The sequence below is a fragment of the Jaculus jaculus genome, chromosome 8 (assembly GCF_020740685.1).
Source record: "Jaculus jaculus isolate mJacJac1 chromosome 8, mJacJac1.mat.Y.cur, whole genome shotgun sequence".
Taxonomy (NCBI): domain Eukaryota; kingdom Metazoa; phylum Chordata; class Mammalia; order Rodentia; family Dipodidae; genus Jaculus; species Jaculus jaculus.
The window spans coordinates 114425430-114451980 of NC_059109.1; the positions used below are offsets into that span (position 1 = coordinate 114425430).

At 48.3% G+C, this 26551-nt stretch overlaps 1 protein-coding gene across 4 annotated transcripts in view; it reads left to right on the top strand.

Moving 5' to 3' along the window:
- Positions 1-26551, top strand: part of Cep250 (centrosomal protein 250) — a 68097-nt gene that overhangs the window by 32624 nt on the left and 8922 nt on the right. For all 4 annotated transcript variants that reach the window (XM_045156193.1, XM_045156195.1, XM_004668023.2 and 1 more), the window contains 14 exons: positions 1654-1884; positions 4027-4220; positions 4435-4562; positions 4717-4886; positions 9167-9334; positions 9724-9858; positions 11610-11753; positions 13085-13218; positions 16281-16419; positions 17302-17644; positions 19380-19504; positions 20233-20353; positions 21492-21613; positions 23095-25692. In XM_045156193.1, the coding sequence (XP_045012128.1) occupies positions 1654-1884; positions 4027-4220; positions 4435-4562; positions 4717-4886; positions 9167-9334; positions 9724-9858; positions 11610-11753; positions 13085-13218; positions 16281-16419; positions 17302-17644; positions 19380-19504; positions 20233-20353; positions 21492-21613; positions 23095-25692 (4752 nt within the window). The remainder of the gene's footprint in view (positions 1-1653; positions 1885-4026; positions 4221-4434; positions 4563-4716; positions 4887-9166; positions 9335-9723; positions 9859-11609; positions 11754-13084; positions 13219-16280; positions 16420-17301; positions 17645-19379; positions 19505-20232; positions 20354-21491; positions 21614-23094; positions 25693-26551) is intronic.

The following is a 26551-nucleotide window of genomic DNA, read 5'->3' on the forward strand; positions in this document are numbered from 1 at the left end:
AGTGCTGGGATTAAAGGTGTGTGCCACCACGCCCAGCCGTAGAATAATATTTGAAAAAAAAATTTTTATTAACAACTTCCAGGATTATAAAAAATACCCCATGGTAATACCCTCCCTCCCCACACTTACCCCTTTGAAACTCCAGTCCATCATACCCCCTCTCCATCTCAATCAGTCTTTTAATTTTGATGTCTTGATTTTTGCCTCCTCTTATGATGGTCTTATGCAGGTAGTGTCAGGCACTGTGAGGCCATGGATATCCAGGCCATTTTGTGTCTGGAAGGAGCATGTTGTATGAAGTCCTGCCCTTCCTTTGGCTCTTACATTCTTTCCGCCACCTCTTCTGCATTAGACCCTGAGCCTTGGAAGGTGTGATACAGATATTGCAGTACTGAGCACTGCGGTCATTTCTTTCCATCACCATGATACCTTCTGAGTCATCCAAAGGCCACTGCAATCTGAAAAGAGAAGATTCTCTACCAAAAGTGAGAGTAGCATTAAAATATAAGGGTCTGAACATTCATAGAAGTGCTTACTGGGCAGTTTGATAAGTATAGTATATACATTTGGCCAGACAACAGCAGAAGTTACACCCCTAGGGCTCATGACTACCCCTGTTTTAAGTTTTCAGTATCAGGGATGTATTCCCTTCCCATGGAGCGGGCCTCCAGTCCAATTAGAGGGCAGTTGGTTTCCCCCATAACAGACTTGCCAGTATTGCACCCATTGGCTCATTTGGCCTGGCTGGCCAATTACAAGGCTTGCAGTGTCTGCTGATGAGTATCTTCACTGGATTTCTTTCTCCCATTGAACTGCATGAAGAATGGCTTCTTCCAGCTTTCTGTCAGCTGGTCTACATGGAGGAGGTTATCAGCTCAGTTCCAGCAAGATTTTTCAGTGGCCTTGCAGCCCAAGTATGTGGAGTCTTCAGCAATAGGGTTTTACCATCTATTCCTGGTGGGAAACCAAGGGCCTCAGCAATGGCCTATAATGTTTTGGGAGCATCAGGGATCTCCCTGGCCAACAACTATCCCATCCCTGGCACTGAAATTTTTCTAGCAACAATCTATAGCTCCTGAGTGTTCCATTGTCCAAAAAAGTAGGATTACATATGTTTTATTTATATCCTCTTAGATTTTGATTAGCTATCCCTCCACCTTTCCTTTATCTCTTCCCCAGACCTCATTTTGGGCCTTAAGAATATTTTTTTTCTCTTTTTTTAAAAATATTTTTATTTATTTCTTTGAGAGCAACAGACAGAGAAAGGGGCAGATAGAGAGAGGGAGAGAGAATGGGCACGCCAGGGCCTCTAGCCACAGCAAACAAATTCCAGACGCGTGCACCTCCTTGTGCATCTGGCTAACGTGGGTCCTGGGGAGTCAAGCCTCGAACTGGGGTCCTTAGGCTTCACAGGCAAATGCTTAACCACTAAGCCATCTCTCCAGCCCAAGAATAATTTTTATTTGCATCTCCACATTAATCAAATAAATTGGTCCTCCCTTCCCCCCCTCCACTTCCCTGCTTGAAGCACTCCTGTGTTCATGATAGATTCATAGCTCATATGGATCTCAGTCCCAGCACTTAAGGCCGCTTAAGGAAATTATAACCATTTGGCTTTTATGCCCTATGTTCCCTTCCCTCTTGGGCTGGTAGCTGGAGCAGGACAACCAGTCTGTGTGCAGCAGAGCGGAGATGGCTGAGCAGGCACGAAGCTCTTTGCAGATGGACCTGGCTGAGGTGGAGCGGAGCAGAGAAGCCCTGTGGGAAAAGAAAACTCACCTGGAGACTCAGCTGCAGAAGGCAGAGGAAGCAGGGGCTGATCTACAGGCAGAGTTTAGGGGCATCCAAGAAGAAAAGGAAGAACTTAAAGAGAAATTAAATGAGGTAAGAAGGCAAAACTAGTCCCATCACGTGCAGGTGTAATACCTGCTCCTTGCTGCTACAAAAATGACTTAGAAAGTTAAAAAAAACTTACTTCCTGTGGCTGGGGAAATGACTCAACAGTTAAAGTCACTTGTGGCAAAGCCTGCCAGCCTGGATTCAATTCCCAGCCACCCATGTAAGCAGGACAGGCATTCATTTGCAGTGGCAAAAGACCCTGGCATGCCCACACACTTACACAGGCTAATAAATAAATAATTTTTTTTTCTAGGCAGGGTTTCATTTTAATCCAGGCTGACCTATCACTCACTCTGTAGTCCCAGGATGGCCTGGAACTCATACCTGTCCTCTGCCTCCTAAATGCTGGGATTCAAGATGTGCACTGCCACACCTGGAAAAATAAATAAATATTTAAAAATCTTTTAATTATTTCATTATTTGAGAGAGAGAGAGGAGGAAACAGAGAGAGAGTGGGCATGCCAGAGCCTCCAGCCACTACAAATAAACTCCAGACAAATGCACCACCTTGTGCATCTGGCTTATGTGGGTGCTGGAGCATTGAAACTGGGTCCTTAGGCTTTGCAAGGAAGCTTCTTCAGTGCTAACTCATCTCTCCAGCTCCAAATTTTTAAAGTTTTTTTTTTTCCCTTAGAAATAACTACTGTTGGGCTCTCTTGCTCTCTCTCTCTGTCTCAAATAAATAAGTAACTTTAAAAATTTTTTTAGCGGGGAGGGCATTACTATGGGATATTGTTTACAATCATAGAAGTTGTTAATAAAAAATAAATTAATTTTAAAAAATCTAAAATTTATTTTTGTTTATTTTTATTTATTTATGTGAGAGCAACAGAGAGAAGGAGGCAGAAAGAGAGAGAGAGAGAGAATGGGCACGCCAGGGCTTCCAGCCACTGCAAGCGAATCTAGACGCATGCGCCCCCTCGTGCGTCTGGCTAACGTAGGTCCTGGGGAATCAAGCCTTGAACCGGGGTCCTTAGGCTTCACAGGCAATTGCTTAACCACTAAGCCATCTCTCCAGCCCCCCCCCAAAAGAATTGTTATGAGTCTTTTACTGATTCTTCACTATTTCCTACCATAGTTTAAGTTAGATACTTATCCTGTACTAATAACCTTGTATTCATTTCAACTACTACAGCTTTCATTACTATAATTATCTGTTAACATGTCTTTGAAAGCAAGGCTGTGTTTGACCTGGAACTTGCCATGTAGATTAGGCTGGTCTTGAACTTCCTCCTCTGCCTCCCAACTGCTGGGATTACAACTATCATATCCAGCTAAGGCTGTGACTGACTTACCTGTTTTATTTTTAGCTCAAGGCCAAACATAACATGAATAAACAAATTATTTCTTGGTGTGACATGAGACCTGGCTCAAAGGTCATTACATTAGTTGCTGTTCTTGTTGCTATGATCAATTACCTGACAATGAGCAGTTTAAGGGAGGTGAGATTTATCTTGCCTCACAGTTGGAGGGGACATGGTATATTATAGTGGGAAAGCATTGGTACCAGCTGGCTCTGTGACAGCAGGACTGTGTGACAGCTGCTTGCTCACATCTCAGCAGACCAGGAGGCAGAGAAGGGGAATGCTCTGCTGGTCGTCACTTTTTGCTCTTTTTATTCAGTTTGAGCTCCCAGCCCTATGGGATAGTGCCGCCCACACTCAGGGTGGGTTTTCTCTCCTCCCTTAAACCTATCCAGAAATGCCCTCATAGATAAGCCCAGAGGTATGTCTCCTAGGTGATTCTCAGTGCAGTCAAGTCAACAAGGAAGAGTAGCCATCAAAGTCATGTTTCCCCCACCAAACCTCTTTTAGCCCTAATAATTATACATAATCTTCCATCTTAGAGTCTCTCCTTCAAACTCTGATCCCTTTTCTCCTGGTATTATGGGTGTACCCATGGTTGTTCCTAATACAGTGTTTTGCTCCTAAGAAGAGCATATATCTTGGACGGGGGTTCTCCATTGATCTAGGAAATAAATAAATACCAGTTATTATTAAGTGAGCAATGCTCAGTGTTCACAGTGCTGGGCCCAGAGTCTTTGAAGAGCTGATAGGCCTAACTTGTTGGTGGAGGCCCTGGGCGTCTGCCCCTGCTCTGTCTCACCAGTTTCTCTTCCTCCCTCAGGCGCAGCACCAGCAGAGAGCAGTCACAGCTCAGCTAGAGCAGCTGCATCAGGAGGCGAAGCGACAGGAAGACGTGCTGGCCAGGGCAGTCCAGGAGAAAGAAGCCCTCGTTCGCGAGAGGGCGGCTCTGGAGGTGCGTCTACAGGCCGTGGAGCGGGACCGCCAGGACCTTGCTGAACAACTTCTGGGGCTCAGGTAGAGTTCACACTTAATTCCATCCAGCACAGAGAGCATTGCAAGGATGCGGGTAGCCGAGTTCTCTGTCCTAAGAATATGAGCTCTAATGGACGTATGAATTTATAATTGTCCCGCTACCTTCGCCAGATAGCCAGTACTTAGAACTCTACTTCTCTTGAGGAAGGGTTATGGGCTTGATGGGTAAGAACTTCCTGATTCCCGAACCTCACAGCTCAGCCAAGGAGCAACTGGAGAGCAGTCTGTTTGAGGCCCAGCAACAAAATTCTCTGATAGAGGTCACCAAGGGGCAGCTGGAGATCCAAATTCAAACTGTCACTCAAGCCAAGGAGGTAATTCAAGGTGAGAGCCATTCGAGGGGGATGTTGAAAGCCAAGAAGGTAGTGGGAGGCCTCAGCCAGGCTCAGGCCGCTGAGATGGCAGTTGGGCAGGGAGAATATCATTAGGTGAATGATGTGAGGCTGAGGCCCAGAGCTGATCTTGCCTGATATTGTAGGGGAGGTGCAATGCCTGAAGCTGGAACTGGATGCTGAAAGGAGCCGGGCAGAGCAGGAGCGGGATGCAGCAGCCAGACAGCTGGCTCGAGTGGAACAAGATGGCCAGGCTGTCCTGGAGCAGCAGAAGGTGGCCCACGAGGAGGAGGTGAACAGACTCCAAGAGAAATGGGTAGGTGCTGGGTGTGGCTGGGGGAGAGGAGGGGCAGACATGGCCACCTGCTGGCTTTCGTGAGGTGGGGGTGTGCGTGTTGGTGTGAATGCAGTGCGCACGGAGGCCAGAGGGAAATTTTCGGTGTTGCTCCTCACTTTCTTTGAGGCAGAGGTTCTCACTGTTCATTGTCCACTGCTCCATTTGCCAGGCTAAATGGTCTGTGAGGTTCTAGGAGACTCTCCGGTCTCCACTTCCCATCTTGCCATAGGTATGCTGGGATTATGAACACCTATCATAGATTTGGGCTTTTACATGGGGTTAGGAGATCTGAAGTTAGGTCCTCAGGCGTACATGGCAAGCACTTTATCCACTGAGCCAACCCCCCGGCCCCTGCTGGCTGATGCTCAAGTTATAACTGCTTAGAAAAGTGAAATTTGGCTGGGCATGGTGGCACACCCCTTTAATCACAGTACTCTGGAAGCTGAGGTAGGAGAATTGCTGTGAGTTTGAGGACATCCTGAGACTACAGAGGAAAAGGAAGAGCTGGTGCGTGGTGGCGCACACCTTTAATCCCAGCACTTTGTGAGACAGAGGTAGGAAGATCGCCAAGAGTTTGAGGCCACCCTGAGACTACATAGTGAATTCCAGGTCAGCCTGGGCTAGAGAGAGACCCTACCTTGAAAAAGAAAAAGAAAGAGCTGGGCGTAGTAGTGCATGCCTTTAATCCCAGCACCTGGGAGACAGAGATAGGAAGATTGCCAAGAGTTTGAGGCTATCCTGAGACTACATAGTGAATTCGTGAATTCCAGGTCAGCCTGGGCTAGAGTGAGACCTTATCTCAAAAAAAAAAAAAAAAAAAAAAAAAAGAGGAAAGTGAAATTTGGTCACCAAGGTATAAAATAAAATCTAGCTTCCTGGCATAGTGTGAGCTCTGTATTTGTATTAGCTATTATTGTTGGGGTTCTTTTGTGTGTTGCTGTTTGTTTGGTGTATATAGAATATTAAGAATTAGGGCTGGGCATGGTGGCACACACGTTTAATCCCAGTACTCGGGTGGCAGAGGTAGGAGGATCACTATGAGTTCAAGGCCACCCTGAGACTACATAGTGAATTCTAGGTCCACCTGGGCTAGAGTAAGACCCTCCCTCAAAAAACAAACAAAACAAAAAAAATTAGCCAGCTGTGGTGGCACACACCTTTAATTCCACCACTTGGGAGGCAGAGGCAGGGGGATTGCCGTGAGTTCGAGGCTGCCCTGACAATGCATAGTGAATACCAGGCTAGCCTGGGTTAGAAAGGGATCCTACCTCAAAAAAAAAAAAGAAGGGGGTAGAGATGACTCATTCAGTAAAGTGCTTGCCCAAGCATGAGAACCTGAGTTCAGATCCTCAGAACCTACATAAAAGCCAGGCATTCAGACACACACCTGTAATCTCAGTGCTGAGGAAGCAGAAACAGGAAGATTCCTGGGGCTTGGTGATGTGTGTGTGTGTAACATATGTAGCATGGTGTATAGATGTATGCTCCCAGTGTGCACACATGCAGAGGCCACAGGAGAATGTCAGGTGTCTTCTTTTATCACTCATCCATGAATTTCCTTGAGACAGAGTCTCTCACTGAGCCCAGAGCTGCCATTTTCAGACTGGCTGAATAATGAGCCCAGTGACTCTCTGATCTCCAGACTCATGTGCCACCTGTGCATAAGGCTTATGTGGGTCCTGGGGAATCGAACCTGGTTCCTTAGGCTTCGTCCCTTAACTGCTAAACCATCTCTCCAGCCCCTCTGTTACTTCTTCTCAGCACCATGGTGCCTTCTGAGTCATCCCAAGGTCACTACCATGTGAAAAGAGAAGTTTCTCTAACCAGAAGTAAGAGTAACATTAATAAATGGGTATAAACATTAAGAGAAGTGCTTACTGGGCAGTGTGGTGAGCATAGTATATACATTTAGCCAGATACCAGCAGATGTTACACCCCAAGGGCTCATGACTACCCCTGTCATAGGTTTTCAGTATCAGGCCTGTATTCCATCCCATGGAGCAAGCCTCCTGTCCAAGTAGAGAGCGGTTGGTTTCCCCCATAACAGACATGCCACTATTGCACCCGTTGGCTCATTTGGCCTGGCTGGCCTAATTTAAGGGTTGCAGTGTCCACTGTTGAGTATCTTCACTGGTGATTTCTCTCTCTCCCATTGAACTGCATGTGGCATAGCTTTTTCCAGCTTTCTCTCAGCTGGCCTAAACAGAGTAGGTTTTCAGCTCAGCTTCAACAGGATTTCTCAGTGACCTTGCAGCCCAAGTATGTGGAGTGTTCAGCAATAGGGTCTTACCACCTATTCCTGGTGGGAAACCAAGAGCCTCGGCAATGGCCTATAATATGTTGGGGGCATCAGGGACCTCCCTGACCAACAACTCACTGAAAGGTGCCTATCCCTGGCACTGAAAATTTTGTAGTAACAATCTATGGCTTCTGGGTGTTCCGTTGTCCAAAAAAGTAGGTTTCCATATGACTTATTCATATCCTTTTAGATTTTTTTGGGGGTGGGGTTTCAAGGCAGGGTCTCACTCTAGTTCAGGCTGACCTGGAATTCACTATGTAGTGTCAGGGTGACCTTCAAACTCATGGTGATTCTCCTACCTCTGCTTCCCAGGTGCTGGGATTAAAGGCGTGTGCCACCACGCCAAACTCCCTCTTAGATTTTGATTAGCTCTCCCCACCTTTCCTTTACTCAGTCTCTTTCCCTGACCTCACTTAAGCCTTCCCACCCCCATTAATCTGTTCTTCTACTTACATATATACAATACCATCTTATTAAAAATCCCCCCTCCCTATCTTTCTATTTCCTTTATATCCCCTTTCTAGCTTTATTCCAACTCACACAGACGTCCAATCATCTGTAGGTAGGATCCACATATGAGAGAGAACATGTGATGTTTGGCTTTCCGGGCCTGAGTTACCTCACTAAGTATAATCCAGATCCATCCATTTTCCTGCAAATTTCATAATTTCATTTTTCTTTACTCTTGAGGAGAACTCCATTGTATAAATGTGCCACATCTTCATTATCCATTCATCAGTTGAGAGACATCTGGCTGGTTCCATTGCCTAGCTATTGTGAATAAAGTGGCAATAAACATGGTTAAGGTAGTGAGATGAGTCCTTAGGATATATGCGTAGGAGTGCTATAGTGGGTAACATGGTAGATCTGTTTTTAGCTGTCTCAGGAACCTCCACACTGATTTCCACAATGGCTGTACTAAATTACATTACCACCAGCAGTGTAGAAGGGTTCCTCTCATTCCGCATCCTCACCAGCATTTAGTCATTTTTCTGTTTATTTATTTGAGAGAGAGAGAGAGAGAGAGAGAGAGAGAGAGAGAGAGAGAGAGAGAGAGAAATAAGAAGGTCATTTGTTTTTATGATGATAGCCATTCTGATAGGAGTGAGATGGAATCTCAAAGTTTTTTTTGTTTGTTTTTTTTTTTGTTTTTTGAGGTAGGGTCTCGCTGTAGCCCAGGCTGGCCTGGAATTCACAATGTAGTGTCAGGGTGGCCTCAAACTCAAGGCGATTCTCCTACCTCTGCCTCCTGAGTACTGGGATTAAAGGCATGCGCCACCATGCCCGGCTCTCAAAGTAGTTTTAATTTGCATTTTCCTGATGGCTATGGTGTGGTTTCTTTTATTTATTTGTTTTTTATTTATTTTTATTTATTTATTTGAGAGAGGGAAAGAGGCAGAGAGAGAGAGAGAGAGAGAGAATGGTTACACCAGGGCTTTCAGCCACTGCAAATGAATTCCAGACGCACATGCACCTTCTGCATCTGGCTAACATGGGTCCTGGGGAATCAAACCAAGGTCCTTTAGCTTTGCAGGCAAGCACCTTGACCCTTAAGCCATCTCTCCAGCCCTGTGGTTTCTTTTAAAATAACAGATATTTATGGCTTATATGAGGTTCATAAAGCATATTTATGTGCATTATCTTTCTGTTTATCTCATTTGGTTCATAACATTTAGAGAAACAGATAAGGCAGGAAGTTTTTTTTGTTTTTTGTTTTTTTTAGCTTTTTGAGTTGTGTCTCGCTTTAGCCCAGGCGGATCTGGAATTCACTATGTAGTCTCACCACCACAGCCAGCTCCAAGGCAGGGATGATTAAACTTCACTTCACAGATGAGTGGACAGGCTTAAAGTAGTACTGAAGTCACACAGCAAGAGTGTAGAGAGATTGTCACTCCAGACCAGTTCTCCTGCTTCTCCCACCCACTGGGTTCTGACAGTGTTGTTTCCTTCACGTGTTCAGGAGAAAGAACGCTCCTTCCATCAGCAGGAGTTCGATAAGACCCTGGAGAACCTCGAGAGGGAAAGAAAGGAGCTGGAAATGAGGCTGAAGGAGCAACAGTTAGAAACTGAGGCCATCCGTGCACAGAGGGAAGAGGACCGGACCCAGGCCGACAGTGCCCTCTACCAGGTGGAGGGTTGGAACCGTACCTCCTTCTGTGACTCTCCCAGCCTTGGTCCACTTCCTTTTCCCCTCCTAAGAGGGGACTGTGGAGGGGCTTCCAGAAGAGAGTGTAGCTACCCAGATTGCTGCTAATAAGCAGGGTGATCTACACTGCTGGCTGTGAGGCAGCCAGTATGTCACACTTCCTGAGGGAGGGCCGCTATTTACCACATCCTGTCAGCTTGCCAACTAGTGGCAGTCTGTGCACTTCCTGGTTCTAAGTCAGTGGGCTCAGAAGCCCTCAGCTCCTGCCCTATTTGTTGGAAGCTCCCTCCGGTGGATAGGGTGTGCCTCTGCCCGCTGGCATGAGTTCGATAGCCAGTGGTCAAGCCCTTGCCCTTCCTGCCCCTCCACAGGTGCAGCTGGAAACGGAAAAGGAGAGGGTGTCCCTCCTGGAGACACTGCTACAGACCCAGAAGGAGCTGGCAGATGCTGGCCAACAGCTGGAACGGCTGAGGCAGGACATGAAGATTCAGAAGCTGAGGGAGCAGGTATGAGGGTGGCCGGAGTGTTATTTTTCACCCATTTTACAGAACAGTTTCTCAGGATGTCTTCCACAGAAGGTCTTCTGTGGTCCAAAAGCCAATATGACAGACACAGTTCTTGCCCTCGAGGGACTTACACTCTGACAGCAAAGACAGATGAACAATGAGAAGATACAAAATAAATGAGATTGTTACAGGTTCTAATGACCTCTGTAAAGACAATAAAAGGAGCCAGGCGTGGTGGCGCACACCTCTAATCCCAGCACACAGGAGGCAGAGGTAGGAGGATCGCTGTGAGTTGAGGCCACCCTGAGTTTACATAGTGAATTTCAGGTCAGCCTGGGCTACAGTGAGACCCTTCCTCAAAAAAACTAAAAATGAATAAGTAAGTAAATGATGTAATTTAGAGTAATTCAAAAGAAGCTGCTCTTGAATAAGATAGACAGGAAGACCTCACTGAGAAAGTGATAATTCAGCTGAGATTTGTAGGTTCAAAGGAACTCAGTGCCATAGTATTGCAAAGATGAACCTTGAAAATGTTCAAATGAGGGCCGGGCATGGTGGCACACGCCTTTAATCCCAGCACTTGGGAGGCAGAGGTAGGAGGATTGCCATGAGTTCAAGGCCACCCTGAGATGACAGAGTTAATTCCAGGTCAGCCTGGACCAGAGTAAGACCCTACCTCGAAATACCAAAAAAAAAAAAAAAAAAAAAAGTTCAAATGAAAGAAACTAGACACAAGAGGCTGCCTGGTGTGTGAGTGCACTTCTAGAAATGTCCAGAGTAGACACAAGAGGCTGCCTGGTGCGTGACTGCACTTCTAGAAATGTCCAGAGTAGACACAAGAGTCAGCCTGGTGTGTGACTGCACTTCTAGAAGTGTCCAGAGTAGAGCTGGAGAGATGGCTCAGAGATTAAGGCATTTGCCTTGCCTGGAAATGTCCAGAGTAAACACAGAGCTATATAGTGTATGAATATGTATAAATGTACATGCCTTTAAACCCAGCATTTGGGAGGGTGAGGTAGAAGGATTGAGTTCAAGCCTAGTTTGGCTCAGGGGACAAAATAAAACCAATAAAATAAAATAAAATAAAATAAAATAAAATAAAATAAACAGGGTAGCTAGGGCATGATCTTGTGTATATGCCTACATATACAAATTTAAATATTTATTTAATTTTTTTGTTTTTTTGAGGTAGGGTCTCACTCAAGCCCAGGATGGCCTGGAATTCACTATGTAGTTTCAGGGTAGCCTAAACTCACAGAGATCTTCCTACCTCAGCCTCCTGAGTGCTGGGATTAAAGGCATGTGCTACCACACCCAGCTCAATATTTAATGTTGTTCTTTTTATCATTTTTGGTGCTGGGGATCAAACATAGGGCATATGCATGGGCACAAATGTTCAGCTACTTAGCACCATTGCAGCTCTAGATAGCTACTTTACACAGTAACTCACTGAGTGGAGAAGGTGTGTGTGGAGGCTATGCAGTCAAGTGGAAGTAAGGTCAGGAAGCTGTTGGATGACCTGGGTAAAGGATTGCTACCAACTCATGGACCAAGAAGCCTGGGGAGCCCATGTTCTGATGAGGAAGGAGAGGGAATAGAAATGAGGAATTGAGGTAAAAACTACATAGATTGCTGGTTCCTGACTCAGCTTTTGCCAACGCAATGAAATAGCAATGTTTATACCACATGGACTTCAAGACCTACCCTCAGTGAAAGCTCACCTGCTCTCACTGGTTCCTCTCCCTCTTCAGGAAACCACTGGGATGCTGCAGACCCAGCTTCGGGAGGTTCAGCAGGAGCTGAAGGACACAGCCCAGCGGCACAGGGACGACCTTGCCACCCTCCGGGAAGAGGGCCGTACCCTGCTGCAGGAAAAGATGGACCTGCAGAAGCAGGTTCTGTCTCCTCTGTATCCCACCCCACAGCCCTTCCCAGCACAGCCAGGCCCTGCCACTCCTTTCTGGAGGACAGGGGGGAACCTGAGTTTGGCTGCCCAAGCTCAGGAGGACAGGGTAGGCCACAGTACTGAGTGGGGAGTTGGAGGGGGTCCAGAGCTGAGCAAGTGCCTCTCAGAGTCCAGTGTAATATTGTTTGCCCTTTTTATACACTTTTCACATCCAGATTCTACATTAACCAATGGAAAATATGTAGGTGGGAGGAGGGCGATTATGTCTGTACTCTAAGTGTACAGACTTTATTTTCTTATTCACTGGACAAGAAGAGTACAGGAACTGTTTCCATTATGTTTGCATTGCATTGTGTGTATAAGTGATCTGGAGATGCAAACTTTATGTGTGACTATGTGTAGATTATATTCAAATCCTACACAGTGTAATCTTAGCACTCAGGCGGCTGAATCAGGACTGTGAGTTCAAGAATGGCCTAGGCCGCAGAGTGGGACACTGTAGCCATCAGGCTCAGGTTGCTGGGCTAAACCTCCAGACCAGACACAGTTATGGCAGAAGGGGTTTATTTGAAGCTCACAGATCCAGGGGAAGTTCCATAATGTCAGAAGAGGCTGGCCCACTTTCACAGGCCCTAGCACAGAGAAAAACCGACACCATGACGGACACAAGCAAGCACACTTCAGGGACACCAGGCAGAACTCAGGAACTTTTCCTATCCTTAGGCTGGAATTCCAAATCCACCCCCACACCTTAAGGCTGGACCCTAGTATCCACCCACAGACAGCTGAAAAGCCAAGAAACTTTAATAAGACTAAATATATTGGGGGACATCCATTAGGAACAGCGTAGAGGGGACGGGGGAGATGGCTCAGTGGTTAAAAGCATTTGCTGCATAACACTGATGACTAGAGTCAGGATCTTCCTTACTCACATACAGCCTGATGCAAGGAACACACAGTCTGTAATCCCAGTGCACCTGTATCAAGGGGGGGGGCAGAGTCAAGAGACTCCTAAAACTCATGGGCCAGCTAGTCTGGTGTTCACAGGGTCAAAACAAGACACCCTATCTCAAATGAGGCAGAAGGTAGGGAACAATGCTCAGAGGTTGTCCTCTGACGTCCACATGTGTGTTAGGGCACCCACACATACAACCCCCCCACACACACAAAGGACAATGTAGGGATTTAGTAGACCCTCCAGAACTCTAAAGACAGGCCACTGGCCATACACTTACAGGACCCCAAAGCCCTAGGCTAGAAGCATCTTTCCATTGACTCCTTGGATGCTACCATCTTAGCCTAATGCTTCTAACCTTCCAGGTAGAGGACTTGAAGTCTCAGCTGGTGGCCCAGGATGACTCACACAGGCTAGTGAAACAAGAAGTTGAGGAAAAGCTGAAAGAAGCCCGGGAGTGTAGTCAAATTCAGAAGGAACTGGAGAGAGAGAATGCCAGGTATGGTAGACAGCCATGAAAGGGGCTTGGGCCTTTCTCCACAGTGGACGCAGTAGCCTTGACAATTCTTTTCTTAGGTCACCTTACCTTCCACGTGCCTAGCTCTGGAGTATATATGTAGCTATGTGGAAGGGTCCCTTTTCTTCACATCTTATTTTTTTTAATTCAAATATTTGAGGGCTGGAGAGATGGCTTAGTGGTTAAGGTGTTTGCCTGTGAAGCCAAAGGACCCAGGTTCAATTCCCCAGTACCCACATAAGCCAGATGCATGGGGGGGGAGGGGCATGTATCTGGAGTTCCTTTGCAGTGGCTAGAGGCCCTGGTGTGCCTGTTCTCTCTCTGTCTGTCTTCTCTCTGTCTCTGCTTGCAAGTATACAAATGAATAAAATTTTAAAAATAAAACAAATTCAAATATTTTATTTATTTGCAAGAGGGAGAGAATGAGTGTGCCAGGGCCTCCAGCCACTGCAAAGGAACACCAGATGCATGTACCACCTTGTGTATCGGGCTTATTTGGGTCCTGGGGAACTGAACTGAGGTCCTTTGGCTTCACAGGCAAACACCTTAACCACTAAGCCATCTCTCCAGCCCCTGTTTTTTTATTTTTGTTATTTATTTATTTGAGAGTGATAGACAGAGAGAGAAAGAGGCAGAGAGAGAGGGAGAATGGGTGAGCCAGTGCCTCCACCCACTGAAAATGAACTCCAGATGTGTGCACCCCCTTGTGCATCTGGCTAACGTGGGTCGTGGGGAATCGTGCCTCGAACCAGGGTCCTTAGGCTTCACAGGCAAGCTCTTAACCACTAAGCCATCTCTCCAGCCCCTCTATTTTTATTTTTATATTTATTTATTTTGTTTTTTTTAGATAGGGTTTCACTCTAGTCCAGGCTGACCTGGGATTCACTATGTAATTTCAGGGTGGCCTCAAACTCATAGTGATCCTCCTACCTCTGCTTCCCAAGTGCTGGAGTTAAAAGTGTGTGCCACCATGCCCAGCTATTTTTATTTTATATTTTTTTGTTTATTATTTATTTATTTATTTGAGAGTGACAGACAGAGAGAGAAAGAGGCAGATAGATAGAGAGAAAATGGGTGCACCAGGGCCTCCAGCCACTGCAAACGTACTCCAGATGCATGTGCCACCTTGTACATCTGGCTTATGTGGGACCTGGGGAATTGAGCCTTGAACCAAGGTCCTTAGGCTTCACAGGCAAGTGCTTAACCACTAAGCCATCTTTCCAGCCCCCTGTATTTTTTTTTTTTTAAATGAGAGCATGAGCAATAGAAAAAGAGAGAAAGAGTATTGGTGCACCAGGGCCTCCAGCAACTGCAGTCAAACTCCAGACGCATGCGCCCCCTTGTGCGTGTGTGCAGCCTTGCGTCCTTGCATCACTTTAAACATCTGGCTGTGTGCGATCTGGAGAGTCAGACGTGGGTCCTTAGGCTTCACAGGCAAGCACCTTAACTGCTCAGCCATTTCTCCAGCCCTTTATTTTTTTTTTCTTGAGGTAGAGTCTCACTGTATCCCAGGCTGACCTGGAATTCACTCCGTAGTCTCAGGGTGGCTTTGAACTCATAACAGTCCTACTCTGCCTCCCAAGTGCTGGGATTAAAGGTTTGTGCTACCATGCTTGGCCTATTTTTATTTTAATTAGTAATTCTATGATTAGAATAATCAGATGAGGGGCTATAAAGATAGCTCAGTGGTTAAAGGCACTTGCTTGCCAAACCTGCTGGTCTGAGTTCAGATCTCTAGCACAAAATGGTACATGCATCCGGAGTTCATTTGCAATGGCAAGAGGGCCTGGTGTGTCTATTCTCTCTACCTTTGCAGATATAAATAAAAAACAGAAATAAATAAAAGTAATATTATAACTTGTTTAAGGCTAGGCATGGTGGCACACACCTTTAATCCCAGCACTCAGGAAGCAGAGGTAGGAGGATCCCTGTGAGTTCAAGACAACCCTGAGAGTACATAGTGGATTCCAGATCAGCCTAGGCTAGAGTGTTTTTTTAATTTGTTTGTTTTTTGCCTCTTACCCTTAGCTGATGGCCAACCCCACATTGCACAACCCACATTCCTCAACAAGGAGGGTCCCTGCGGAGCAGGGAGGGGACAAGCGATGGTCCACCATGGCCGTATACACACTATGTGCATGACTAATAAAAAAAGTTTAAAAAATAATCAGATGAAAACATGGTGGCCCACACCTTTAATCCCAGCACTTGGGAGGCTGAGGTAGGAGGATCACCATGACACTGAATTCAAGGTCAGCCTGCACTAGAGTGAGGCCCTGCTTCAAAAAATAAATAAATAAAAGGTGGTTTGTCATTTCCTCAGAAAGAATAACCTAGGCCTCTGACCTCTTTTATTAAAAACTTTGTTTTGAGCCAGGCATGGTGGCGCATGCCTTTAATCCCAGCACTTGGAAGGCAGAGGTAGGAGGATCACCATGAGTTCGAGGCCACCCTGATTCTACATAGTGAATTCTAGGTCAGCCTGGGCAAGAGTGAGACCCTACCTTGAAAAACCAAAACAATGCAAAACATTTTTGACACTTTCCATAATTATAGATAATAAACCATGATAATTCCTTCCCTTCCCCCACTTTCCCCTTCACAACTCCACTCTCCATCATATCCCCAGCCCTTCTCAGTTAGTCTCTCTTTTGTTTTTTAAATATATTCTTCAGTATTTTTATTTTTATTTATCTATTTGAGAGAGAGATATAGAAATAGGCAGGGAGAAAGAGAAAGAATGGGTGTGTCAGGGCCTCCAGCCACTGCAAACAAACTCCAGACACGTGTGCCCCCTTGTGCATCTGGCTTACATGGGTCCTAGGAAGTTGAACCTGTGTCCTTTGGTTTTGCAAGAAAGCACCTTAACTGCTAAGCTGTCTCTCCAGCCCAGTCTCTCTCTTATTTTGATGTCATCATCTTTTCCTCGTATTATGAGAATCTTGTGTAGGTAGTACTAGGCACTGTGAGGTCATGGTTATCGGGGCCAAATTGCATCTGGAAGTGTGCATTGTAAGCAATTGACTGTTTTTTTTTTTTTTTAGCTTGACTCTGACCCTGGAAGAAAAAGAAGAAAGACTCTGTGTTTTACAAGAAGCCGACTCTATTAGACAAGAAGAGCTGAGCTCGCTGCGCCAGGACATGCAGGAGGCCCAAGAAAGGCAGAGAGAGCTCAGTGCCCAGGTACTTCCTTCAGTTGCTGAGTTCTTCATCCTTAGTGGAGGCTGCTGTTGACGAGGTGGAGTGACTTCTCTTTTCCAAATGATGGGGTAGGTTTGGACCTCGATATCCTTGACAGAAGGGAAAAGCTAGGTTGGAGTAGAGTGGGACTTGGGAACCTGACCCAGTGGTGAAAATGGCTCCTGTGGGGAACCTGACGCCTAAACAGAATGCCCACTGGGCCTGGTCATTTACATGTTTGCTTGATCTGGTTGGCAAGATGCAGCAAGGGGAGGTGGGTAGCAAGAAATACTTGAAATCAGGTAGACAACAGCAAGAAGACTTCCAAGAACCAGGTGTGGTGGTGCACACCTTTAATCCCAGCACTCCAGAGGCAGAGGTAGGAGGATAGTTATGAGTTTGAAGTCAACTGGAGACTACATAGGTCAGCCTGAGCTGGAGTGAGATCCTACCTTAAAAAAAAAAAAAAAAAAAAGAGGGTTCTAAGGATTCAGTCTACTCACAGACCCTCAACCTGAATGTAGAAGAAAGACAGAACTCGAAGGTAAGTGAAGGAGATTGAGAGGTAGCTGGTGGAAGGACCCAGATCCACCTGTTAGATGGTCCTGATTTCGACCTCGCTGTCAGGGTTTGGGAGCAGAGGTCTAATCACAGCAGGGAGCTGGCATATCTCTGGGAAACCAGAGCCAGAGCCCACTAATGTGTCCTGGGCCCATGGGTCAGATCTAGAATATTCCTCATTTCAAGCCCTCCCTGCCTGCTGGAGAGCTGCCAGGACCCTCCCTCCCTGAGCAAGCTTTGTTCAGGGATTGAGTGGAGCCAGGCCCAGAAGAATCTGGGAAGGTATCTGACCCCTGCTCACTGAGCCTCTCCCCTCCTTGGCAGGTGGAGCAACTGAGGCAGGAGGTGAAGGAAAAGGAGTCTGACTTCGTGGCCCAGGAAGCACAGCTGCTGGAGGAGCTCGAGGCCTTGCGGATCTCAGAGCAGCAGCTCCGCGCTTCCTTGCGGGCCCAGGAGGCCAAGGCAGCCCAACTGCAGCTGCGACTGCGCAGCACTGAGGGCCAGCTGGAGGCACTGGCCACAGAACAGCAGCCCGAGAACCAGGCCCAGGCCCAGCTGGCCATTCTGTACTCCGTCCTGCAGCAGGCCCTCGGGTGTGCATTTGAGAACCGGCCTGAGCTGAGGGGCGGGGGTGACTCGGCTCGTTCTCTCTCAGGCCCTGTGCCAGGTGAGGCATCCACCCAAGAGCTAAGTCCTTTGGGCCAAGCCAGGCCTATCTCCCATGGGAGGAGGGAAGAGAATGAAATTCCTCCAGCACTGTTGCATCAAGGTCAAGGCCACAAACGCTGGGGTTAATTCTATGTGAGACGGAACCACAGATACAAATCTGGTAACTGTACGTCAGTGGGCAGGTCACCTAATTTCTCTGAACTTGGTTTTCCTCAACTATAAAATGAAGGTGGTATTTTATAGGTTTTTTTTTTCCCCAAATTAGACTTATAGGTGTATATAGCTAAGTTAAATGTGGTGGTACCTGCCTGTAATTCTAACACTCAGGAGGCAGCAGAAGAAAGATTGTAAATTTGAGGTCAGCCTGGGCTACATAGTGAGTTTCAAACTAGCCTTGACTATACAATGAGACCCTGTCTCAAAAGAGAAAGAGAAACAGGCCAGATATGGTAGTATGTACACTCAGGAGATAGGAAGAGCAGGAGTTCAAGACCATCCTTAGCTATTTAGTGAGTTCCAGGCCAGCCTGAGCTACATAAGATCCTGTCTCCAAAACAAACCAGGCATGGTGGCTCATGCCTTTAATCCCAGCACTTGGGAGGCTGAGACAGGACTGCTGAGTTCAAGGTCAGTCTGAGCTACACAGAGAGTTCCAGATCAGCCTGGTCAAGAATGAGGCTCTTAAAAATAAAAAGGGCTGGAGAGATGGCTTAGTGGTTAAGGCGCTTGCCTGAGAAGCCTAAGGACCCATGTTCAAGTCCCCATATCCCACATAAGCCAGATGCACAAGGTGATACATGTGCAAGGTCGCACATGAGCACAAGGTGGCGCATAAGTCTGGAGTTCAATTACAGTGGCTGGAGGCCATGAAGCACCAGTTCTTTCTCTCTGTCTCGCTCACTCTCTCTTTTGCTTTCTCTCATTAAAAAAAAAAAGCCAGTCTGGGTTGGAGAGGGCTTAGCAATTAAGGCACTTGCCTACAAGGACTCAGGTTTGATTTCCCAGGACCCACCTAAGCCAGATGCACAAGGAAGCACACATGTCTGGAATTCCTTTGCAGTTGCAGGAGGCCCTAGAGTGCCTCTCTCCCTCTGTAAATAAATAAAGATACAATCCATCTTATGGTTGTTTGTTTCTTATAAAATACTTTTTTTGAAAAAAGGCCAGTCTGGGGGTTGGGGAGATTGCTTAGTGGTTAAGCACTTGCCTGTGAAGCCTAAGTACCCCAGTTTGAGGCTCGACTCCCCAGGACCCACATTAGCCAGATGCACAAAGGGGTGCATGCATCTGGAGTTCATTTGCAGTGGCTGGAGGCCCTGGCGTACCCATTCTCTCTTTATCTGTCTATCTGCTTCTTTCTCTCTCAGTCTGTCTGTTGCTTTCAAATACATAAAAATACACATACACAAAAAAATTTTTTTAAGAAAAAAAAAGCCAGTCTGTTGGGCTTGCCTCAAAAACAAAAAAATCTTAAAAACAAACAAAAAACATCAAATGTAATAGCTCATACAGTTCCTTACTGCATATAGGACATGTAGAGTAACTGATAGCATTATCTAGTACCTACAACAGTGTCTGAGTCATGGAACATGGAGAGCATGCTCACGAACTGCTCGGAAGAGACTATTTGAAGAGAGGAGCAACCAGTGGAAAGGCCACTGTTCTGTAGGAAGAGAGATGACTGTTACAGTGGCAGCCAGATGACAAGGTTTTTCCTCATTTTTTTTTTTCAGATCAGAATGGATCCAGGAGCCTCTTGAAGAGAGGGACCCTCCTGAAGACCATGCCATCAGTGGAGGCCATAGCACTGGCTCTCCAGAAACTTCAGCAAGACCTGTGGAAGACTCAGCAGGCCCGGGTGGGTTCTCTGCCCTCCTTCCCTTTCCTGAGCCCTTTATATCCCCTGAAGAGGCCGAGACAAAAACGTGTAAGGCAGTTTGACCTGTTTTGCTCCAGAGGTCAAATTGGGATGAGTCCCACCTCTAGCATCCTACCTGTCTCCCTTTCCACCTGGCAACCATGACTGAAGCATTTGGAGTTCCTGGGCCGTGGGTTCACTTGCAAAGTAGAGCAGATAATGCCTACCTTCCTTCTGGCTCCCCAGGGCTGTTGAAAGGCTTAAATGATTGGGAACCTCAATTTTGTAATGTGTTTGAGGCCAGTCTGGACTACATGACTTTCAAAAAAATATATAAATAAAAGTCATATGTGGTGGTGCATGCCTTTAATATCAGTGCTCAGGAGACAAAGGTGCAAGGATCACTCTGAGTTTGAGGCCAGCCTGAGACTACAAAGTGAATTCCATGTCATCTTGAGCTAGAGCAACAGTCTACCTCAGGGGAAAACATATATATATATATATATATGTAGCCAAAGGGACTTCCAGCTCCCATTAGTTGGAGCAGAGCCCATCTTCACATCAGGGAGCTAAATGCATGTGAGTTCAGAGGTAAATAATTCAGAAATGTGAGGCTGGGGCCATGATGGCCACCCAGAAGCTGGGAGTGAGGAAAGGGCTTAAACTCTGGCTAGAATAACTTGGTGCAGCCTAGGAGTTCAAGTTTAGCCTTGTTCTTCCATGCCCAGGATGACCTGAGGGACCAGGCCCAGAAGCTGGCACAGCGTCTAACAGATGCCGAGGCCCAGAAGAGCCAGGCCCACTCAGAGGCACAGGACCTACAGAGACAGCTCTCCCAGAGCCAGGAAGGTGAGGAGCTCAGGTGGGCAGGATTGGAGGAGGAGAGAGAGAGAGCAGATGGGCAGGTGAGTAGCTCAGGTGGGCAGGTTTGAGGGAGGAGAAAGTCAATGGCTAACACACCAACAAAGAGGCAGTGAGCCCCTGACTCCTCATTCTGTTTTTCTTGGCTTTTTTGGGGCCATCCTGGAAGAAGGGGCGAAGAGGAACAGATTTGGTAAACTTACAGGAGGTTTGTGTTTCCACAGGTTATACACATACACACAATTGAAGACCCAAGGCCAGGACTGTCACAACATGATAAAACTATACTCATTTATTTATTTGCAAGGAGAGAAAAAGAGCATGCCAGGGCCTTTTTTCCATTGTAAACACACTACAGATACATGTGCCACTTTGTTCATCTGGCTTGTTACATGGGTACTGGGGATTTGAACCTGGGCTGAACATAGGCCAGCAAGCTGCCTTTAACTGCTGAGCCATTTCCCCAGCCTAGTAAAATTCATTGTCATTTCTCCTTTATCCTATCCAACTGTGTCCTCAAAATTAGCCTTTGATATCAGGATTAGGGACCCACTTGGCGAATGCAAGAAGAGGCAAGAGAACATATGTCAAGGGTGGCAACTGCCTGGAGAGGAGAGGAGAAGAGAGGGTCTTGAGGCCCAATATTCTACTGTAGAAGAGAAGCAGACAACATCAGAGTCAGGACTTTGGGCCTTTTTGAAGCATTTGAGGTTCCTTGAGAGCCATACTAACAGCTGGATTCCAGGGCAGCCAGCAGAGCCACCAGGCCTCCAGGAACCTCTACAAAATCCTGTAATTTGGACGTGGACAAGGCCCCTATTGTCAGCTAGCTCCACCCTGCCCGGAGATGAGGGCTGAGGACGTCTGGGAGACGGGGGGAAGAAGTGTTGGGACGGTTCATAGACACACAGGGCTGGCCACAGACATCACGGCACAGGTGTGAGTCTGGAAGCAGCAGGGGCCAAGCAGGAGCAGACGGCTGGTGCCGAGGGTGCTGGATGTAATTCTCTACTTACTGACCTTTTCCCCTTTGATTCTGGTCCCCATCCTCCATCTGTCTCTACACCCCTGTGCTCTCCCACCCACAACCATGGGCCTGACTGCACTCCCTCTCCTCTTCCTAAAGAGAAAGCCAAGTGGGAAGGAAAACAGAACTCCCTAGAGTCTGAGCTGAGAGACCTGCATGAGACTGTGGCATCCTTGCAGAGTCGCCTGCGGCAGGCAGAGCTGCAGAGAATAGAAGCCCAGGTAAAGTGCTGGTCTGGGGAGAGGGATGCCATGGTAGTACCTTAGAGCTCAGGCCCACCTTGACCTGTGACCATGTGCCCAGCTCCCTTCAGCAAGTCTCACATTCCTCTGGCTCTTCCCATGTCCCTGAGGACCACTGTTAAGGTCATAGTGAATCTTCTTCCAATTTTTTTTTTTTTTTTTTTTTGAAGCAGCATCTTATTCTAGCCCAAGGCAACCTGGAACTCACTCTGTAGCCAAGGCTGGCCTCAAACTCTGCCTCCTGAGTGCTGGGATTTTATAAAGGCGTGAGCCACCATGCCTGGCCCAATTATTTTTTCTGAATATTTTTGTCTCTTGCCCTGAAAGACCAGAGTCCAAAATGGCTTTTTTTTTTCAAATTTTTATTGACAACTTCCATGATTATAAAAAATATCCCACTTTCCCCTTTGAAACTCCATTATCCATAATATCCCTTCCCCATCTCAACCAGTCTCTCTTTTATTTATTTTTATTTTTTAACTTATTTATTTATTTGAGAGCTACAGACAGAGAGAGAAAGAGGCAGAGAGAGAGAAAATGAATGGGCGTGCCAGGGCCTACAGCCACTGCAAACGAACTCCAGATGCATGCGCCCCCTTGTGCATCTGGCTAATGTGGGTCCTGGGGAATTGAGCCTTGAACCAGGGTCCTTAGGCTTCACAGGCAAGCGCTTAACTGCTACGCCATCTCTCCAGCCCCTGTCTTTTTTTTTTTTTATTTTTTTTATTTTTTGGTTTTTTGAGATAGGGTCTTACTCTAGCCCAGGCTGACCTGGAATTCACTATGGAGTCTCAGGGTGGCCTCGAACTCACAGCAATCCTCCTACCTCTGCCTCCCAAGTGCTGGGATTAAAGGTGTGCTCCACCACGCCCAGCTTCTTTTATTTTTAAGATGGCTCTTTTTTGTTGTTTGTTTTGATTTGATTTTTTAAGGTAGGGTTTTGATCTGGCCCGTGCTGACTGGGAATTCACTATGTAGTCTCAGTGTGGAGATCCTCCTACCTCTGTCTCCCAAGAGCTGGGATTAAAGGCATGTGCCACCACACCAGACTAAGATGGCTCTTTTTGTATTAGATTATCTCCCCTGGACATAGATGCTCCCTGGAAGGTGGTAGGGACACTCTCTTCCAAGATTAGCTTAAGTCTGCTGGGCATAGTGGCACAGGCCTTTAATCCCAGCACATGGAAGGCAGAGGTGGGAGGATCACTGTGAGTTCGAGGCCACCCTAAGACTGCATAGTGAATTCCAGGTCAGCCTGGGCTAGAGTGAGACTCTATCCTCGAACCCCCCCCCAAAAAAAAATAAAGAGATTAGCTTAAGTGGAATGTATCACTTAATGTATCTTTATTAAGTCTGTGTCACTCCTGGTGCCTCAGAATAAGGAAAGGAAAGGCTGTTGTTGGAATGGTAGTGTCAGAAAAGTAATCCAGTCTAAGGCGGTTTTGTCCCTTGTTTTCCAGAGTGAGCGAGAGTTACTTCAGGCATCCAAGGAGAGCCTGGCGGCTCAGGTTGAACATCTGCAGTCATGTGTTGCAGAAGCCCAGGCTCAGGCGAGGGCTGCTGGTGTCCTGGAAGAAGATCTGCGCACAGCACGCTCAGCCCTGAAACTGAAAACTGAGGAGGTGGAGAGTGAGCGGGAGAGAGCGCAGGCTTTGCAAGAGCAGGGTGAGCTGAAGGTGGCCCAGGGGAAGGCTCTGCAGGAGAATCTGGCTCTGCTGGCCCAGACCCTGTCTGAAAAAGAAGGGGAGGTGGAGGCCCTGCAGGGAGAAATCCAGCAGCTAGAGAAGCAGCGGGAAATGCAGAAGGCCGCTCTGGAACTGCTCTCGCTAGACCTGAAGAAGAGGAACCAAGAGGTGGACCTGCAACAGGAGCAGATCCAGGAGCTGGAGAAGTGCAGGTCTGTCTTGGAGCACCTGCCCATGGCTGTCCAGGAGCGAGAACAGAAGCTGACTGTGCAGCGGGATCACATCCAAGAGCTCGAGAAGGATCGCGAGACCCAAAGAAATGTCTTGGAGCGTCAGCTTGTGGATCTGGAGAAGCAGACCCAGGTGATTGAGGCTCAGAGGGAACAGATCCGAGATCTGGAAAAGCAGCTGGTGACTCTGGAGTGCCTCACCTTGGAGCTGGAGAAAAGCCACCACAAAGAAGTGGAGCAGCAGCAGCTGATCAAGGAGCTGGAGGGCCAGAGGGAAGTGCAGAGGGTGGCTCTGACCCACCTCACTCTGGATCTGGAAGAAAGGAGCCAGGAGCTGCAGGCACAGGGTGGCCAGCTCTGTGAGCTGGAGAGCCACAGTGCCCTACTGGCCCGAGAGCTGCAGGAGAGGGACCAGGAGGTCAAGACCCTGCACCAGCAGATCGAGGAGCTGCAGAGGCAGAAAGAACATCTGACTCAGGACCTGGAGCGGAAGGGCCAGGAGCTCATGCTGCAAAAGGAGCGGATTCAGGTTCTGGAAGACCAGAGGACGCTGCAGACCAAGATCCTAGAGGAAGACCTGGAACAGATCAAGCTGTCCCTGAGAGACCGGGGCCGGGAGCTGGCTTCTCACAGGCAGCTCACGCACGAGCGCGCAGAGGAAGGACAGAGCCCTACGAAAACGCAGCGCGGGAGCCTGGAGCACATGAAGCTGATCCTGCGGGAGAAGGAGAAGGAGGTGGAATGCCAGCACGAGTGCATCCGGGAACTTCAGGAGCACAAGGACCAGCTGCAGCAGCAGCTCCAGGGCCTGCACAAGCAGGTGGCTGAGACCAGCCTGCTCCTGTCCCAGCGAGAGCAGGAGGCTGTGATCCTTCAGCGGCACCTCCAGGAAGCCAAGGAACGGGGGGAGCTGAAAGAGCAGGCGCTTCAGTGCCGGCTAGAAGAGGCCCAGCGAGCCCTGGCGCAGAGGGAGCGGGAGCTGGAGGCCCTGCAGCAAGAGCAGCAGCAGGCCCAGGACCAGGAGGAGAGCGCGAAGGAAAAGGCAAGCACGCTCCAGGCCGCTCTTGAGCAGGCCCATGCCGCTCTGAAGGAGCAGCAGGGGCGGCTGGAGGAGCGCAGGGAGCAGGTGCAGAGGCTCCAGGAAGAGCTGGCAGTGGAGGGGCGGCAGGTGCAGGCCCTCGAGGAGGTGCTGGGAGACCTGAGGGCTGAGTCTCGGGAGCAGGAGAGGGCTCTGCTGGCCCTTCAACAGCAGTGCTCTGAGCAGGCCCAGGAACACGAGGCAGAAACCAGGGCCCTGCAGGACCGCTGCCTGCAAGCTCAGGCCAAGCTCAAGGAACAGGACCAAGAGCTGGAGGCTCTACGGGCTGACAACCAGTCCTCCCGACATCAGGAGGAGGCCGCATGGAGCCAGGCAGAGGCGCTGCAGGAGGCCCTCAGCAAGGCCCAGGCTTCCCTGCAGGAGAAGGAGCAGAGTCTTCTGGAGCAGGCTGAGCTGAGCTGCAGTCTGGAAGCCAGCACTGCCACCTTGCGAGCCACCTTGGACACCTGCCAGGCACGTGCCCGACAGCTAGAGGAGGCCCTGAGGACACAAGAAGGTGAGATCCAAGACCAAAAACTCCGACACCAGGAGGACTTGCAGCAGCTTCAGCAGGCCCTTGCCCAGAAGGATGAAGAGCTGAGACAGCAGAAGGAACAAGGGCAGCTGCTGGCTCAGCGCAGCCAAGAGAATGGGATCCAAAAGAGGCGCAGTCTGGAACGAGAGAGAGCGGAGTCAAGGGCTGTTTGGGAGAACCTCAGGCAGCTCCAGCTGACCCTAGCCCGAAAGGAAGAGGAGATCCTGGAGCTGAGAGAGGCCCAGCAGAGGAAGACTCTGGAAGCCTCTTCTCCACGACGCGGTGCCTTCCCAGCAAAGGAGCAGCCTTCAAAACTGGATTCTTTGGGGCCCAGCCTGCAGCAGGACTTGGAGAGACTACAAACAGCCCTGCGGCAGACGGAGGCCAGGGAGATTGAGTGGAGGGAAAAGGCTCAGGGTTTAGCACTGTGCCTGGCCCAGAGCAAGGCCAGCATCAGCAGTCTGCAGGAGGTAGCCAGGTGTCTCCAAGCCTCTGTTCTAGAGCGGGAATCAGAACAACAAAGGCTGCAGGTAAGTGTAGGGAGAGGAAGGGCAGGGCACTGTGTTTATTGGCCGAGCTCAAGGGCTGCCTGCCTGTGGCATATCAGAGGGCATGAGAAAGCTAAGGTGATGAGCACCTCACTACGGGCTCCTCCCCGTCCTGGAAGCTAGTGTAGCAGATGAGCAGCGATAATACGGCATGCTTAGCACCTACAAAGGGAAGTTCAGTGCAGTGCGCGCAGAGCATGCTGGAGGGACGCTGAACTTGACTGAGGGGTCCCAAATGGCTGCCTGGTAAGAGCAGTGTTTATGGTTAGGTCAGAAGGGACCAGTAAGGAACTATCCAAGCACAAGCGGGTGTAGGGCTTTCTGGGGAAGAGGCAAAAGGAGGAGGGAACACATGAAGGATCTGTGTAAGAGGTTCAAGTCACCTGGGACATAGAGGGGCAGTCATCCAGAGAGGAGGGGACAGCAGAATCTATGGCATTCAGGGCTTAGAGGTCATGCTAAGGACCTGGGTCACTAGTGGGAAGTGGATGAGGGCTTAGGGGAGGGAAGTGACATGATCAAAAATATAGTTGAATAGCTGGGCGTGGTGGTGCACACCTTTAATCTCAGCACTTGGGAGACAGAGGTAGGAGGATCACTGTGAGTTCAAGGCCTGTCTGAGACTACATAGTGAATTCCAGGTCAGCCGGGGCTACAGCGAGATCCTACCTCAAAATATATAGTTCAGGGGCCTCAGGGATGGCTTAGCGGTTAAGGCATTTGCCTTCAAAGCCAAAGGACCCAGGTTCGATTCCCCAGAACCCATGTAAGCCAGATGCACATGGGAGTGCAAGTATCTGGGGTTCATTTGCAGTGACTGGAGGCCCTGGCGTGCCCACAC